Source organism: Pseudonaja textilis, chromosome Z (genome assembly GCF_049901715.1).
Source record: "Pseudonaja textilis isolate UNSWEBS1 chromosome Z, rPseTex1.2, whole genome shotgun sequence".
Lineage (NCBI taxonomy): Eukaryota > Metazoa > Chordata > Lepidosauria > Squamata > Elapidae > Pseudonaja > Pseudonaja textilis.
In genome coordinates, this window is record NC_142008.1 from 112,477,044 (window position 1) to 112,493,079 (window position 16,036).

Sequence of the window (16,036 nt, forward strand, 5' to 3'; positions counted from 1 at the left end):
GTTTCAAAACTTATCTACTCAACCAGACTTATGATTATGAAACATGCTGTTCTACTCCGTCATTATACTGCATTGAATCTCCTAAAAGGAGACTATTACACAAATTGGATATTAGCATGTATTGGAATTCTGGTTGAATTTATTTGAATTTACTAGAATTATTTTTTGTGCCAGATATTTCTTTGACCTTTGCTATTGAGAAGAAGGCATATGGCCAGCTTTTGAATTTACTCCATGTTTCGTAGGTGATGACTACCAGCGGTGCACATCAGGGAATACACTCTGTCTGATTACTTCAGAAAAAAAAATAGACCTTCCCTGTTTAAACAAATTCTCATTTGTATTTAACTGTACTTCTTTTTGCACATTCCAGTGCATATGTATTAAGATGACCAGTAAAGACAAATTTACAATGCACATTTAATCGACACATTTAGTCTGAGCTTGCCATAACATACTAAAATGTGTCAGTATATCAATAATGTCAATAAATATGTCAATACATCATTTTGTGCTGTAATTCATATTTTTATTGACCCCAGTTGCCTTCCGGAAGGAAAAAAAAAAACACTTCCAAGCTATCCAAATCTCAGGAGATAGGGAAACAAAGAACATCACTGTCTCTGTACATTGTTCTCTGACTTAAATGTCAAAGTGGGGAAGTTCTCCAACATGTACATATAAACGATATCAGACAAATGTAAAGATTTCTTAAAACTTTCTCTTTATGAGCTGATGTTTATCATTCAGTTCAGGTCTCATTACAATGATAAAACACTTGGGAAGAAAGATACACACCAATAAACCAGCACTGGAAGAAATCATGGAGAAGATCTCCACTGCCAATGTATATTTTCCCCTTGTGCTTAGATAGGTTGGAATAAAGCACAGCCAAACACTGCAGAAGACCAACATGCTGAAGGTGATGAATTTGGCTTCATTGAAGCTGTCAGGTAAATTCCTAGCTAGAAAAGCAGCAGAAAAGCTAATCAGAGCAAGAAAACCCATAAAGCCCAAAACACAGTAGAACATGATTGAGTCTTCATTGCACTCCAGAATGACTTCTTCAGACATTGAAAGCACATCAAAATCTGGATACGGTGGGGATGTTAACAGCCACACAGCACAAAAACTTAATTGAACAAGGGAACAGGATAGTAGAATGCAATGTACCATCCTTCCCCCCACCCATTTCCTCATTCTGGAACCAGGTTTGGTGGCTATGAATGCTAGAACCACAACAAAGGTTTTTGCCAATACACAAGAAACTGCCACAGAAAAGATGAGGCCAAAAGCTGTTTGTCGAAGGAGACACACAATCGTATTGGGCCTCCCAACAAATAGAAAGACACAAAGGAAGGAGATGAGAAGAGAAACTAGAAGTGTATAAGTGAGATTCCGGTTGTTGGCTTTGACGATGGGAGTGTCTTTGTGTTTCATGAAGATTGTGATTACCCAAGTTGTCATTAAAGAAAAGCAAAGAGAAAGAACAGTCAGACTGATCCCCAAGGGTTCTTCATAGGACAAAAATGTGATCCGCTTTGGAATGCATGTATTTTTTGTGGGATTTGGATATTGATCTTCTGGACATGGAGAGCAGTCATCTATGTCTGAAAAAGAATGCAGGTGAATTAATTAATAGGAATTATACTGTTGTGTCATCATGGTTTAGTCCCATTATATTTGGGGATTTCCTACCCTTCTCCTTTGATATTTTCCCCTCTGGACATACATGGCAATCATAGCAACAAAACAACTGCCCTTCTTTCTTGACCTTGCTGTGTCCTGTCTCACAAGGATCATTACACAAAGATAGAGGTAATGCCTGTCAATGAAAAACATTTTAAAATACAGAGAGGAAAGGATGTAATAAGAGAGTTACTGCAGAATTAACAGATTAAAAATATAGATTACATAATTTTAGATGCAATTTTTGAGAAATAAAAATTAATTAAATATTTACAATTATTGTATTTAAGGCCTGTGATAAACATCATCACCATTCTTCAAAGACAATTTCTGTGCTGGTTAGTTAAAGTTGGTTTTCTCAACTTCTGAATTTTGAAGTTAGCAGACTAATGAAATCTAACAGCATTTACTTCAAAACCATAAAAACCATTTTTCATAATTAATAGAGGACCCATAAATGATACAATATTCAATAGCAATTGCTAAAAAAGTAAATAAATCTTACTGGTATCTTTCCTTTTCCAGGAAATTTCTACCTATATTGGTTAAAGATGATGCTCTGGGACTTCCATCAATAACAATATTTAAATGAAGGCAAACAAATTTAGATTCAAAACGCTAACCTGATTCAAACCTACTGGCCATGTGATGGAATCTTTAGAAATATTGAAGAACTTGTCTGCTGGACCTTTGGGATCTATCACTCCAACTTTGACCCTAAGAAATGACTGGTTCGGGAATGTGATCCAGTTGATAATATCAAATCCACCAATGAATTCTCCATTTTCATCAAAAGAGATCTTTTCACCAACACTATTGTTGAATCTGATACTTCTCAGAAAAGAATGAAGCTGAAGCATAGAGACAACCAGAGAGGAACAAATCAAGGGAGAGAGAAATAATTCATATATTCAAAACATACAAATTAATGTTTCTGAAAACCAAGAAAATATAAACACTTATTTTAGTTGTAGGCCAGTATCAAAGAAATAACATGACAATCATTCTAACAAAGAGGTAGAGATTATATATCAGATTACTGAAATAAAATTAATATAAAATTGCAAAATAAAGAAGCAGCAAAAAAATAAAATTAAGCTCTGCAGTTTAATTGAGAAAGCTACTTAAGCCAGATCACTTCTAATAAATATATAATAAATGCTAGGATGTATAAAACTACCACATAATTGTGCTAATTTTACTCACTAGCAAGATGATACCCAAAATCCTACAAACTAGGCATTAGCAGTAAGTGAAGAGACAACTTCCAGCAGTACAAATTGTGTTTTGAAGAGTAGATTTGAACTGTAGATCAAATTGCCAACATTTCCTGGATTATGGAAAAATCAAGGGAGTTACAGAAAAAAGCATCTACTTTTATTTCATTGACTATGCTAAAGCCTTTGATTATGTGCATCACAACAATCTGTGGTGAGTTCTTGGGAGTTGGGAGTTCCCAACCACCATTAGAAAGCTAAATCAGCTCTGTGTGATTCAGCTTGGCACCTCACAGACTTCCTGCCAGCAAAGGCTGGAAGAGGGGGGATGAAAGAAGCTGTGTGTGTATGTGATGGGAAATCAGAAAAGGGAATGACAGGTGATAAAGACCAGAGCAGCCAGATCCTGTTTGTACCAACATCCCAAGGCCAAACAACCTGAGAAAAAGCAGATTACCCCCAAACATCTCAGTTTTCTCAAAACATCTTGGTGAGCTTTGGTTGGCTGGAAACAGACTGGTCATGGAGGTGGGGAAAGAATGAATTATCGATGAACCTTGTTAGAGTGGGAGAATTCAGAGCTGGGGTGACATTACTGCAACCAACAATTTTAGTAGAAGAATTCTTTGCTTTAACCAAATGGAGTTGAGGGTCTTTCTTTTCTAAAGGATCAGATTGGGGCAGGCCTTACACCTTAACGTGGACCAAGAAGCAACAGTTAGAACCGGATATGGAAAAACTGATTGGTTTAAAATATGGTAATAAGTACAACAAAGTTATATATTATTACCTTGCTTATTTAAATTATATGCAAAGTACATCATGTGAAATGCCTGGCTGGATGAATCAAAGCCAGAATTAGTATTGCTGAGAGAAATATCAACAACCTCAGATACGCAGACAATATCACTCTCATGGCAGAAATTGAAAAGGATCTAAAGAGTCTCGTGGTGAGTTAAAAAAAAAGAGTGCAAAAGTTGGCTTGAAATGCAATATTAAAAATAAATAAGATTATGGCATCTGCTCCCATCACTTCCTAGCAAATACAAGTGGAAGAAATGGAAACTGTAAAAAAATTTTATTTTCATGGCTCCAAGACCTGACGCTGCAGACGCTGATTGATTTGATTTAAAAGATGCTTGCTCCTTTGGATAAAACTATGACCAACTTAGACAGCATATTAAAAAGCAGAGACATCATCTTGTCAACAAAGGCCCATATAGCTATGGTTTTCCCAGTAGAAATGTACAATTGTGAGATTTAATCTATAAGGAAGGCTGAGCAATTAAGAATGTATGCTTTCAATTTGTGGTGATGGAGAAGAATTTTTAGAGTTCCTTGGAGTACAAAGAGGTGAAATCAATCAATCCAGCTAAGCAGAGTGCCCAACATCAGCATATCATACCTGAAAACCCTAGCAGTGGCCAGGCAACCAAGGGCCAAAAAAACAGGGAATAAACGATAAGTACAAAACACTTGAGGAAAGAAAGGAAAGGGATAAATTTTCAAGGCAGGGAGTAGAGGGCTAAGAGCAAAACATCTCCTAGAAAACAGCTTGAGATTTCCAAAAAAAGAGAGACGTACATATTATTTCATAAAGGGTCAAAAACTCTTGTAAATTCTTAAAATTTTAAAATTTTGGAATTCCTTTTTTAAAAGAAAAATCATTTTCCAATTTTTAAAATTTCTTTTTTCAATTTTTAATTTTTTTTTCAATTTCTTTTTTCAACTAAAAATTTAAAAAACAGTAAAACTTTATTTATCACTTGAAATAAATAAATAATTTTTAAAAAACACAGAAAAAGAGACAGACTCTTAAAATAGGGAAGATAGTGATGAATTTTTCAAGAGAGAGAACAAAAGGTCAAGAACTCTTGGATCTTGCAACTCTTTGTAAACCGACACTTCACAACAGGGAAAATATTTATATTTTTAGATATTTTAATTTTTTTAAAAAAGTCATGGAAATAGACACTGACACTATAGTGGCTAGCAAAGTGTGCCATATGTTTCAGCTTATGCCCACATAAGTCAAATACTTTGGCCACCTAATGAGAAGAGAGGACTTATTGGAAAAGATTCTGGTTTTTTAAAGATTGAAGGCAAAAGGAGAAGAAGATAACAAAGGATAAGATGGTTAGATAGTGTGAAGAGCACAATGAACATGAATTTGGGCAAATTCTGGGACAGTGGAGGACAGCGGGGGCTGGGTTCATGTTCTTGCAAAGATTCATTAGTGATTGAATACCAACAATAACTGAGGTAGTTATTTGAATTTTGAGGCCGTACAGGTACACTTAAGTCCAGGTGTTCCTTTTTTAATGACTGCCTGTGCAGCAACCATCTGAAATTGCAACAGTGCAGAACAAGTGGTTCTTATGACTTCCTTATTTTGCTTATTATTATCACAATCCTGGAAGTCAACAATTGACCTGGATTTCTGACTGTAGTGGCATCCCATAGTTACTTGATTGTGATTTGCAATCTATTTCACTGGCTTTCCATAAGCAAAATCAATGGGGAAGCTAAAAGTGTTCCAGACAAGCAGGCTCGAAAGCCTGCAACTCTGATTGGGCCGCGAATAGCAGATCGTGATTGGTCACTGCAGACTGATGCAATTGGCTAGTAAATGGACTGCCGCGATTGGCCCTGCCAAGAGCGGCAAACTCAAATCGCTTTCATTGGCTGCCTAGCCGCAGCCAGCCCTATATAAGGGGCTGCTGCGGCCGGGATAGCTCGCTCAGATCTGAAGTCACTAATAAAGAGCTGTTGTTGTTATCTGAGTCTTGCCTCATTTTTGAACCATCCTCCCAGATTTAACAAACAGGAAATTGAAAATTGTGATCACATGAAGTCCATGTTTAGAAACCTATGCCTGTAAAATTTACAATAAAATGGAAAATAGACTTACTTTTAGAAAGTAAAATCTAAAATTAATTTAGAAAATAATTTTAGGAAATCATGTTTTCCCCCAAAATATGACCTACCCCCAAAATATGATCTAGCATGATTTATCATGCTGCTCACAATATAACCCTACCCCTTTCAAAGTAAGCCCTAGGTCAGAGCATCAGCAGCAGGGTTGAGGTGGTGGGTACAGCCAGCATAGGAGGTGGTGAGCATGTGTGTGGGGCGGAGGGAGTCCACAAGCAGCTGCAACCTGCATATGGCCAGGGAGGAAGGGGCATGATCTGTTCCACCACCTGTCTTTGCTTGCAGAGTGTGCAGCAGAGCTGGAGGACCAGGTTGGATGATGGGGGCCGAGAAGGCAGGGACTACGCCATGGCACCATCCACACCCCCTCCATGTGACAGCTGTGTTAGCTCCACCAGCAGTGAGGGGGCTGCTTCAAGGGCCATAGATCTGGGATTATTCACCTCACATTAGACAGGAGCAGTCTAGCAGGATGGCTGATAGAAGTGCTATCAGGAGGGTGAAGAGACCCCATGAGGCAATCAGTGCAGCAGCGAATCCACATCTAACAGCCTGGGCATATGCCAAAGCCTCACGTAGACAAAGGAGTTTCGATACCTGCAAGACCTCACGTAGGTTGAAAGCAGGTATCAGGAACAAAAGGATGCTGCCCACCTTGGGCTACTGGCTGGACTGCAGGCGTGGATTGGTTACTTTGTATCCCTTAAGCACTGTGATTGGGCGCTACAGTGTATCCACTGAGACCCCCCACTCTTTTAACATGTAAAGTAGACTGAACTTTCTCTTTTGTGACGTTTAACAATGTGTGTTCAATAAAAGAGCTTCCCTGAGCGCGTGTTCGGGGCTGCTCATCCAAGACTGAACCGGCTTGGTCTCTTTCTTGATGCATTGGACTCAATGAGAAGCCCTCCTAATGCGGAGCAAAGCCGCATCTGGTGACTCCGACGTGATCTGCTGAAAAGAAGCAGACCCGCCCGCCTTCGACCTCCCATCTCACCCGGCCGGACGAGCCAGTTGCAACCCAGGGACGCCATCTAGTGTCACGGATCCCTCCCCAGGAGAAAATCCTCCCTTCAGGTGAGTATGGGCAGCAAATTCTCTAAAGCGCAGATGGTGCATCTGCAAGAATTAAGGGAATTAACGAAGAGCACAATTTTGATTCTTAGGAGTCAGGGCAAAACGCTCCCGGCTCCAACTAAAAAGGACCTCATAGTCCCTTTAAAGTACATCCACATGCAGTGTCCGGCTTATCCGGAAAAGGGGTCCTTAAAAGTCTCCACATGGCAACGTTTGGGTGACTTTTTTCATGATACTCCCAGGGCTCCGCCAAAGATTTTAACCAACTGGCGGATAATTATGGAATGTTTAAAAGTTCACAGCTCTGCACTGACTAACACTGGCACCACCACCCCTGCGGGAGGTCCCCCTCCCTATGCTGCTGAGACCAAAACCAAAGACGCTCTCCCACTGGAAGCCTCTTCCCACACAGCTCCTGCACCCTCGGTTCCTCCTAAATTAAATCCTGCAGGGGATCAGACACCCATGGGAGCAGTTGCACAAGCCATGGCACAGGGGCGCAAGGAGGGCTCTCTTACCTAGAGAAGCTCTCCCTCTGCCCCATAGAATATGTGGGGGGTGGAGGTGGGGATATGGTGCCTAGGCTTGAACCCTTATCCATGAAATTAATTAGAGATTTAAAACAAGCCGTGGCCATGTATGGCATTCAGGCACCGTATGTCAGAGGTCTCATTAACACCATCAGCACCTCCTTTTTTATGCTACCCCGAGATTGGAAAGACCTCTTCCGAATGATACTGACAGGACCGCAATACATTGTGTGGGAATCAGACTTTCGTGCCGAAGCTGAGAAAGTTGCTCATGATCGTGGCTCAAAAGCAGATCAAATTTTTGGCATGGGCCGATTCGCTGACTTAACATCCCAGACAACGATCCCACAGCGAGTTCTCGCCCTTGTCAGTATCATTGCTATCAAAGCCCTTGATAAGGTCGATGATCTTGCCTCTGGGGCCATAGGCTCCTTTTCCAAAATTACCCAGGGATCACATCAGCCTTATGTGACATCTTTTCAAAAGGTGATCGATTTATAGAGGGAGAACACCCTTTTCCCTTGGTATATAGAATAAAGAAACAGTATTGGAGGGGAACATGGAAGTCTTCTAGTCCAACTCCCTGCTTAAGCAAGAAACCCGACACCACTTCTGACAAATGGTTATCCAATCTCTTCTTAAAAACTACCAGTTTTGGAGCATTCACAACTTCTGGAGGCAAGTTGTTCCATTGGTTAGTTGTTCTCCTTAGTTCTAAGTTGCTCTCTCCTTGATTAGTTTCCACCCATTGTTTCTTATCCTGCCTTCAGTTGCTTTGGAGAATAGCTCGACTCCCTCTTCTTTGTGGAATCCCTGAGATATTGGAACACTGCTATCATGCCACCCCCAGTCCTTCTTTTCATTAAACTAGAACAGTTCCTGCAACTGTTCTTCATATGTTTTAGACCATACTTGTTAAATTCCCATTAGGTGAGGATAGATATTTGCTTACTTTGTAATATCAAATATCCTATTTGAAGGGTATTCATCAAACCAATGTTCATTGGAAACAAATATAATCTGAGAAACCATCCCTCCAATTAAGAGATCACCTGGTTAGTACCATTCATGCAGAACAGGAAATGGATTGGCAACTGAGCAAGTCAGTGTATCCACTTTGATTACTGGAAACATCAGAAAAAAGAACATGTCCTTGGTACAAAGGCTACAAGTTGAGGCAGTCAGCTAGTTTTTTTTTTTAAAAAAAATGGACTAGTCCACATGCACCTCTTGAGAAAAATGAATTTATCTAGACTTGAACTTCAACAGGAGAATAAAGAAATGTTTTGGTATTAATAGCAATGTTTCCTGATTAATAGTAACAAAAATGGCCGAATCATGAAAATGAATAGCATTCTTTCTTCTTATTATCAAGATCCCCACAGAGAGGCTGAGATTTTATCTTATTTTAGGCTTGCTTTCTGTTTTTTGAATCTTTTTGCATAGCTCTCACCTATTCGAGTAGATCAGGAAATGATAATGATCAACCCAATTCTCAGAAGACTAAATTATCCATTCTACTTTTTTAAAAATCCACAATTGAAACAACAGTGACTTTCCATGGGAATGTTTATTTTAATTGATTTCAAAAAGCTTATTTCAAATTCATCTGGTTCCTTAGTCAATTTCTAACTTTACAAAAAAAAAAAAAAAACCCTAATCACCTTTCTGCTGTTTATTCATTTAAAGTTCTTAATCTTATTCCCAAAAGTTCTTAATCTTTAAATTCATACTCATACTCTTAACCTTTAAATTCATACTCAAAATTGCTTTCATTGAGGACTGAAGGAATCTCACCCATTGACTTCCATCAAACATGCTGTTCCAAAGGTTCTTAACATTTGAAAAGCAGTAAAAAAAAAACACCCTTATTCTAAAATTACTAATGAAACTTCTCCCCATCAACTACTTTAGAATTTAAGGTAGTATGTAATTTCCTTAATCACTTTCCCTTTAATTTATAAAAATATTTCTTCTATTTTTTTGTTCATCCCTTGTCAAGTGCTTGCTGACACTTGATCAGGGCTGTCAAACTCATGGCCAATGTGCTGGATATATTACATGCTAACCATGCCCGGTTTAACAAAGGGGGAAAAAGTTATGATACATTAAGTGATGATGCCGTGGTGACAAGAGTTTGACACCCCTCCCAGAGGCCGGGGAAGGACTCCAGACTTGGAAAGGTGAAAAACAGATCTCCTGGAAATATCAGAAGTCTGGAAACGGGGCTGTTTCTGGCTTCCAGTGGGCCTCCAGATCCCAGGGAGGCCATTTCTGCTCTTCCAGAGGCCCAGGGGAAGCCTCCAGACCCTTGGGAAGGCAAAAATGGCTCTCCTGGAAGTTCCAGTAAGCCACGCCCATTAAGACCAATGAATCAAAAATGGATCCCCTATGATACTATGCTAAATAGATATCTATAAAATATTCATTAGATTTTTCCCATCCTGATACAGTGGTTTATGAGTGAAACTATAAAAGCTAGGAACTGGAAGCTACAAACTTTTAGGTATCCTTAAAATAAATATCTCAAATCTCCTAAGAATTGACAGTTTGAAGACTTGTAGACTTCAACTCCCAGAATTCCTTTTCCAGTCATGTTAGGTCAGGAATTCTGGGAGTTGAAGTCCATAAATCTTAAATTTGTCAAGTTTGAACACTCTTGATGAATAGACTGAATTTATGGAATAGTGATAGAATATAGTAAGGAAGTGGCTTCCCAGGATGGATGGGATGAATTTCAGAGAAGTAAAGGGCAATTCAGGTTGGATATTATGTCTGTGAAGCCCCTTGCTAATAATTAACAGAGTAAATTGCAGATACAGATAGTAGAGTGCTCAGATTGACAAGGTTTTATCTATAGATGTAAAACAAGAAGAAATCAGTTTAGAAGAATTTCAATCTGTCACTTTAGTTTTGGGCTTCATAGGAAGTTAATTTCATGGAGAAAAGCATATTCTAAAGAATTTCGTAGAATGCCATTTACAATTTTAATATCAGCATATGAATATTTTGATTCGTTAATCCATTATTAGATCTCACTTTTGGATTTTCAGACATCAATATTCCTGGAGAATATTGTTTGCTAGAGTTTATGGGCACATGTTGCAACTTCAGATATGTTGGTTTCTGTACTACTCTGCTAACAGACTTACCTGCCACCACTCTTGATTGTGAAAAGGTTTCCTTCTTTCTTTCATCATTGTTGATTCTCTAGTTTTTGACATAGAAAGAGATTGTAAAGCATGTGCCACAGCATAGACTGCATTGTAAATATTGTAACTCTGTCCACTCATGTGTGTTTCAAACACAGATGTAGGAAGGTTTTCAAGTTTCTCCAGTCCAGTACACTTTTTCTCAAACTCCTCCTTTTTTGAGTTTGAGAAGAAACAGCTGAATGCCTGCTCCCAGAAATCTTTTTGAAAATTATCATTCTGATTGTTGCTTGGATTTAGAGTTTGAAGAAATTCCTGGAAGTTTTGGACTTCTTTTGTGTGAACTGCAAAGGATAAAGCACCATGTAGGAAATGGATATCCCAAGATTTATGAACGGAAATTGAAGTATAATCTGTCTCAGCTGTTATTAGCCAAATCTTTTTCTTCCTTGGTATATCCTCCACTGCTGAAAATTGGAGGAAAGTTCTCAGAAATGCTAAGGACTGAATTTCACCATATAAGATTATCACATTGGCTGTGCTTTTCATGAGAACATGGTATATATCTATCCCTTCAGCTACAGTTTCACTAAAATCACTGTAAAAAGCTACATTTGGGAACTCTGCAGTGAATTCAATGCAGATGCCATACTCAGAAAATGTGGGGATCACCTCCTGGAGAAATTTCTCTCCTTTCTCATCCTTTACCACAAGAATTCCAATCCAGATCCATCTAAAATACAGCAATAATTGCAGGAGGCCCCTACGTTGGTGGGATTCATTCGGAAACATTTGCTGGAAGAAAACTGCTTGAGTCTCTTTATCCATAACTGGAGCAGAGCCATAGGTCAACTACAGAAAGGTAAATATATGCAATTGCAAATGTCTATGTGAGCTTCTGAAAATATATTTATTCATTTGAATCCTTGGGTATCTTTGACTTTATATACTGTAATTATGCAATCAGTTGTGTTGTTTATAAAATATCAGCCAAGATGTCACTCTTAAGGTTTCAATAAATACATTTTTCTGGAAGTAATCTCATTGTGAACATTTTAAATTTGAACCTTAGTTCAACGTCTGGAATTGAGGCACATTTTGGGGTCTGTTCAGAATAACAATTATTCATGCTGCTGTGATGATTCTATCAAGTAGAACATATTATCTAGGAATCTGAAAGGTCTTTCCTTTTTAAAAAGAGAAGCATATAGGTGTCTGTGGAGGTTTGGCAAAATGATAATGTATATCTTCAGCACATCTTACCTGAGGGACTTTGTAGATACCCAATACAGTCACCATGTGAAGAGAGATATCAGGTGCCCCAATGACTGCAGCCAAGATATTTGTGATTCCACACTTGTAGTTAGGGATGAATTTGCCCTGAGTGAAAGGCAGAACCATTGAGGCAAAGTAGGTCCAACTTGGACTAAAATTGCTGTTAAAAATGTGGAAGCCCAGCGTGGTGTTGGGAAGGATCTGGGGGGTTTCATTAATCTGTTTTATAGTAAATGCTAAGGCCAGGATATGCTGGTAATTCTGAAAAACTATTCTGTAAAACAGAATTAAAAACAGCACATTAAGAAAGCTTCACATTATGGCACTTACAACCCTTTAGTACAACACATTTTGTGGAATGTGTGAAATAATTCTTATTTCTATGTTTCTGTATGTGAGAATGGCCCACTATCAAACTGCAGCTTTTAAGAATGGTTTATAGGCAAAAGGAAATTGTGACCTTTTGGTACCAGAAATAACAAATGATAAAACTTATGGGAAATATATGCTTTACCTTCGTTAATTGTAGTAACAGCTTCATAAATTAAGCTATACATACCTGTATATTAATAGATACTGATATGTGATTTCTTATAAATGGAGATTTGATCTCCATTTCAACTTTATCTGGAAACTGAAGTAAAATATAATATCAGATAAGATAAACCTTGGCATCCTATTTTAGATGTTTCTATGAGGAGATTTTGCCATTAGAGGAAAATATTTCAAGCATCATGTGATATACTAGCAAAGTGCAGAGCTTGACAATAAATTAATGATGTACTTACATAAGTCCCTCATGAAATGCCTGAGAAGGATGTTGACTGAAATCAATGGGGTCAGAAAAAATCAAGCATACAGAAATAATGCCAGCAATGTTAATGTCTCCAAGCTGATGGTAGATATGACGAATAGGAAGAGGCTCCTGAAAATTGCATTGAAGGCTAGGATTCTTGCACATCACTTCAGACAATCCTATTACTTCATGAATACTGACATCTTCCATGAGTGTCTTCTTTCTGTTGATAAAATATCTTTGTCTGCAACAAGATCTTTGAAGTAGAACAGACAGATCTGCCTTCTGGAAATGTTTTTCAGATAAAACTAGGGACTGCAGCATACTATCAAAGCTTTGAGGCTCCCAGAAATGGGATGGAATAGGATGGGGAAAATAAATGCCATTATTCAGTGTCAGTTGCTCCTATTTTCATAGAGTGCTGGAGGACTGGAAGAGACAAACTGACCAATTTCTTAATGATAGTGAGACACACACATGTGAACAACTTCAAAACATGAGGGCATCCAGAGGCAGGAACATATGAATTGCAAGACAAAAATATAAACATTAGATCCATAAATCAAAATAGAAATGTAAGTTCTCTCTGTCTGTCTCTCTGTGTGTGTGTGTGTGTGTATGTGTGTGTGTTTGTGTGTGTGTATGTGTGTGTGTGTGAAGGTTACAGGTAGTTCTCAAGTTAAGTATTTAATGGAGTCTGCCAATTACATTCATAAACTGAGGATTTGTAGGAATGAATAACAAAATTTAAATGTGATCACTCCCTGCTTTTGCCTGCTAAGTGCATATGAGGTATCTCAGGGTAGGAAAGTCCAGGGGTGGGTGGGTGGGGGCTAGTGCTCTTCCCATCCCACTTAGATATGCTTCTCCCCCCTCCATCCTGCCTGACTTGGTCACTTACCTTAGGTAGATCTCAATGATCAATGGAGCTGTCTCCCCTCCAGCTTCTGTGTCACAGTTTCACCTGGAGTAAATGTTTGTCAAGGACTACAGGGATGAGAGATTGTGATAAGAATGGAGGATGGGACAGTCACATGCATCCCTCGAGTCCTCCATTCCCATTGGCAAAGGGCCTGAGGAATAACCTCGTTTGTTCCATTTGCTAATTATAAATTCTCAGCTGCTAGAACATCCAAAGCTACTTTTTCAAGAGGGAAATAGACTCTCTTTGTTTTTCCTTGAAGACATTTCACAGTCAAGAAGCTTCTTCAATTGCGACTGAATCATGTGGAATGGAAGAACTTACATTCCTTGCAAACTTCTGGTTGTTAGCATTCTTTCTAAGAATTGTTGAAGCCATTTGGAGTTTTTTTTTGTGTCCTCAGGGTCAACTTTAGTAGGGCAAATGGGTGTGGAACCTTTTTAGAATTGCTGAAAGGACTATGTTATAAAAAGGAGATAGTGGTATTATATTCCTCACCTCTGTTGCTAGAGAGCTGCTTGTTTAATGTTGCTGGTTTCTTTGACCCTTCTTTCAAACCAGTGTGTGTTTTTCTCTTTTCATGACTAAAAATGGCCTGACAAATGGCCTAAAATGTCCCGCTATGGTTTGAAAATGGCCCCAAAATGGCCTGAAAATGGCCTGAAAATGACCCCAAAACAGGCTGAAAAACAGGCCAAAAATAGATGGGAGTCAGGGGTGGGATTCTACTGGTTTGGTCCAGTTCTATAGAACCAGTTGTTACCATTCCCAGTAGTTCGGAGAACCAGTAAATCGGGCCTCTTGCTGGCTCCGCCCTTTCCACCCACTTCTCCGCTGCTGCACATCAGTCCTTTTCGCACATGTGCGACATTGCATACATGTGCAACACTGCTGCCTGCAACCTGTTCTTGCATGCCCACCAGGCCAGCCATTGCTGCCTGGCTTCTGCTCTGGGCCTGCCTTTACTGATCTCCCTGGTGAGTGAGGCTTTGCAAGCCTTGTGGTCACCTTCCCCCCACTTGCCTTTTGCTGCCGCCACCAATGACTGCTTTTCCCCCACCACTTGTCTTCCCCCAAGGAACACATGGAGAGCCTTGTATAGGATCCAGCCAGGTCTGCAGCTGCTTCTTTCACCTGCTACTGCACAGTGGAAAGCTTCCAAGTCCCCTCACCCATTAGAAATGGCTCCTGGGCAAGCAGAGAAGCAAGCTAGGTTAATCCTGCTTCTCTCCGCTTGCCCAGGAGCTGTTTCCAATTGTTGGGGAATTCAGAAGCTTTCTGCTGTTTGGGGAAACCTTTGCTCTCCCCAAAACAGCAGCAGGTGATAGAATGGAAGCAGCTGCTAACCTGGCTCAAGCCTCCATGAGCCTCCATGTGTTCCTTCCTGCTGCTGTTGATGGGAGACAAGAGTTTCCCAGTATAGTGGAAAGCTTCCAAATCCCCCCTCCCATTAGAAACAGCTCCCAGGCAGTCAGAGAAGCAAGCTAGGTTGAATCCCATTTTTCTCTGCTTACCTGGGAGCTGTTTCTGATGGGGGGAATTCAGATTTCCGCTGGTTTGTTCTCCTAAAAACAGCAGCAGGAAAGAACATGTGGAATGGCTCATGTCAACAAGGTGCCCCTTGATTGAGTCCGGGACAGCTGATGGCGGCTGTGGGGAGCAGAGCCTGTAAGCCCTGATGCACCATGTCTGCGGCCGCATGGATAGCATGGGTGTGTGTGGAAGCCCCGATTCTGCTGGAATTGCCATTGCCACCTCGCTGCTGCTGCATCTCCATCCCCTCCAAGTATGATGAGCTTGAGCCCCGGGACAGATGACCAACCACCTTAACTGCTGCTCCCACTGACTGCTTTCCATGCCAAGAGTGGAGACAAGAGAGAGAGAGAGAGGGAGAGGGAGAGGGAGAGAGAGAGCGCGCGCAGCCCTCTTGGTATAGAGAAAAGTTATTTACCTCCCCATATTCCTCTTGCCGCAGCAAGTAGCACCTTTAAATTTAGTTCCCTTTACAAATGAGAAGAAGGGGACGAGTCTGGTCGAGAAGAAAGCAATATGGGGAGATGCACAACTTTTCTCCGCACTGAGCTCCTCTTGCCAGTGACTCCAGACTGTTTTTCCCAGCTAAGACTAGATCAGGGGTCCCCAAATTTGGCAACTTTGCTGGCTGGAGAATTTTGGGAGTAGAAGTCCACAAATCTTAAAGCTGGCAAGTTTGGGGACCTCTGGACTAGATTATCAAGGAAGAGAGGAACATGCAGCAGATGCTTAGCAAAATTTAGTAATGCTGCAGATTGGCTGTTTACATTAAAATTGGGCGCAAGGTAGTGATGGTAGGTAAATTATTGTGCAGTTTAGTTTGATATTTATTTCAGTAGGCTGATTTTAGAAAGCTAAACAGGATCAAACCTGGTAAGTACTTGGCCAGGAAGCCAACACAAAATAGGATG

General features: G+C 39.9%; 1 protein-coding gene across 3 annotated transcripts; it reads right to left on the reverse strand.

The window, feature by feature from the left end:
* Positions 1–507: 507 nt before the first annotated feature.
* Positions 508–13,670, reverse strand: LOC113453045 (vomeronasal type-2 receptor 116-like). 3 transcript variants are annotated; one of them, XM_087917811.1, is made up of 4 exons: positions 10,600–11,447; positions 2,313–2,540; positions 1,699–1,825; positions 508–1,610 (listed from the first exon to the last, which is right to left on the reverse strand). In XM_087917811.1, exons 1-4 carry the CDS (start codon positions 11,425–11,427, stop codon positions 712–714), a joined length of 2,082 nt encoding a protein of 693 aa, XP_087773937.1. In that variant the 5' UTR covers positions 11,428–11,447; the 3' UTR covers positions 508–711. The 3 variants fall into 3 exon arrangements, 2 of the variants coding, with proteins under 2 accessions (XP_087773937.1, XP_087773936.1); XR_015740351.1 differs by lacking the exons at positions 508–1,610; positions 1,699–1,825; positions 2,313–2,540 and adding exons at positions 11,863–11,979; positions 12,663–12,893; positions 13,572–13,670 and having other exon boundaries at positions 10,891–10,943; XM_087917810.1 differs by lacking the exons at positions 508–1,610; positions 1,699–1,825 and adding an exon at positions 11,863–12,382 and having other exon boundaries at positions 2,328–2,540; positions 10,600–10,657.
* Positions 13,671–16,036: the final 2,366 nt, after the last annotated feature.

What these genes read in the sequence shown, in the direction of transcription:
- LOC113453045 (XM_087917811.1), bottom strand. Translation starts at nt 11,427, where the DNA reads ATGGATAAAGAGACTCAAGCAGTTTTCTTCCAGCAAATGTTTCCGAAT. An exon ending in ACAATCAAGAGTGGTGGCAG is followed by an intron (nt 2,541 to 10,599) that starts GTAAGTCTGTTA and finishes TCTATGCTTCAG; the next exon opens with CTTCATTCTTTTCTGAGAAG. An exon ending in GGCCAGTAGGTTTGAATCAG is followed by an intron (nt 1,826 to 2,312) that starts GTTAGCGTTTTG and finishes TTTCATTGACAG; the next exon opens with GCATTACCTCTATCTTTGTG.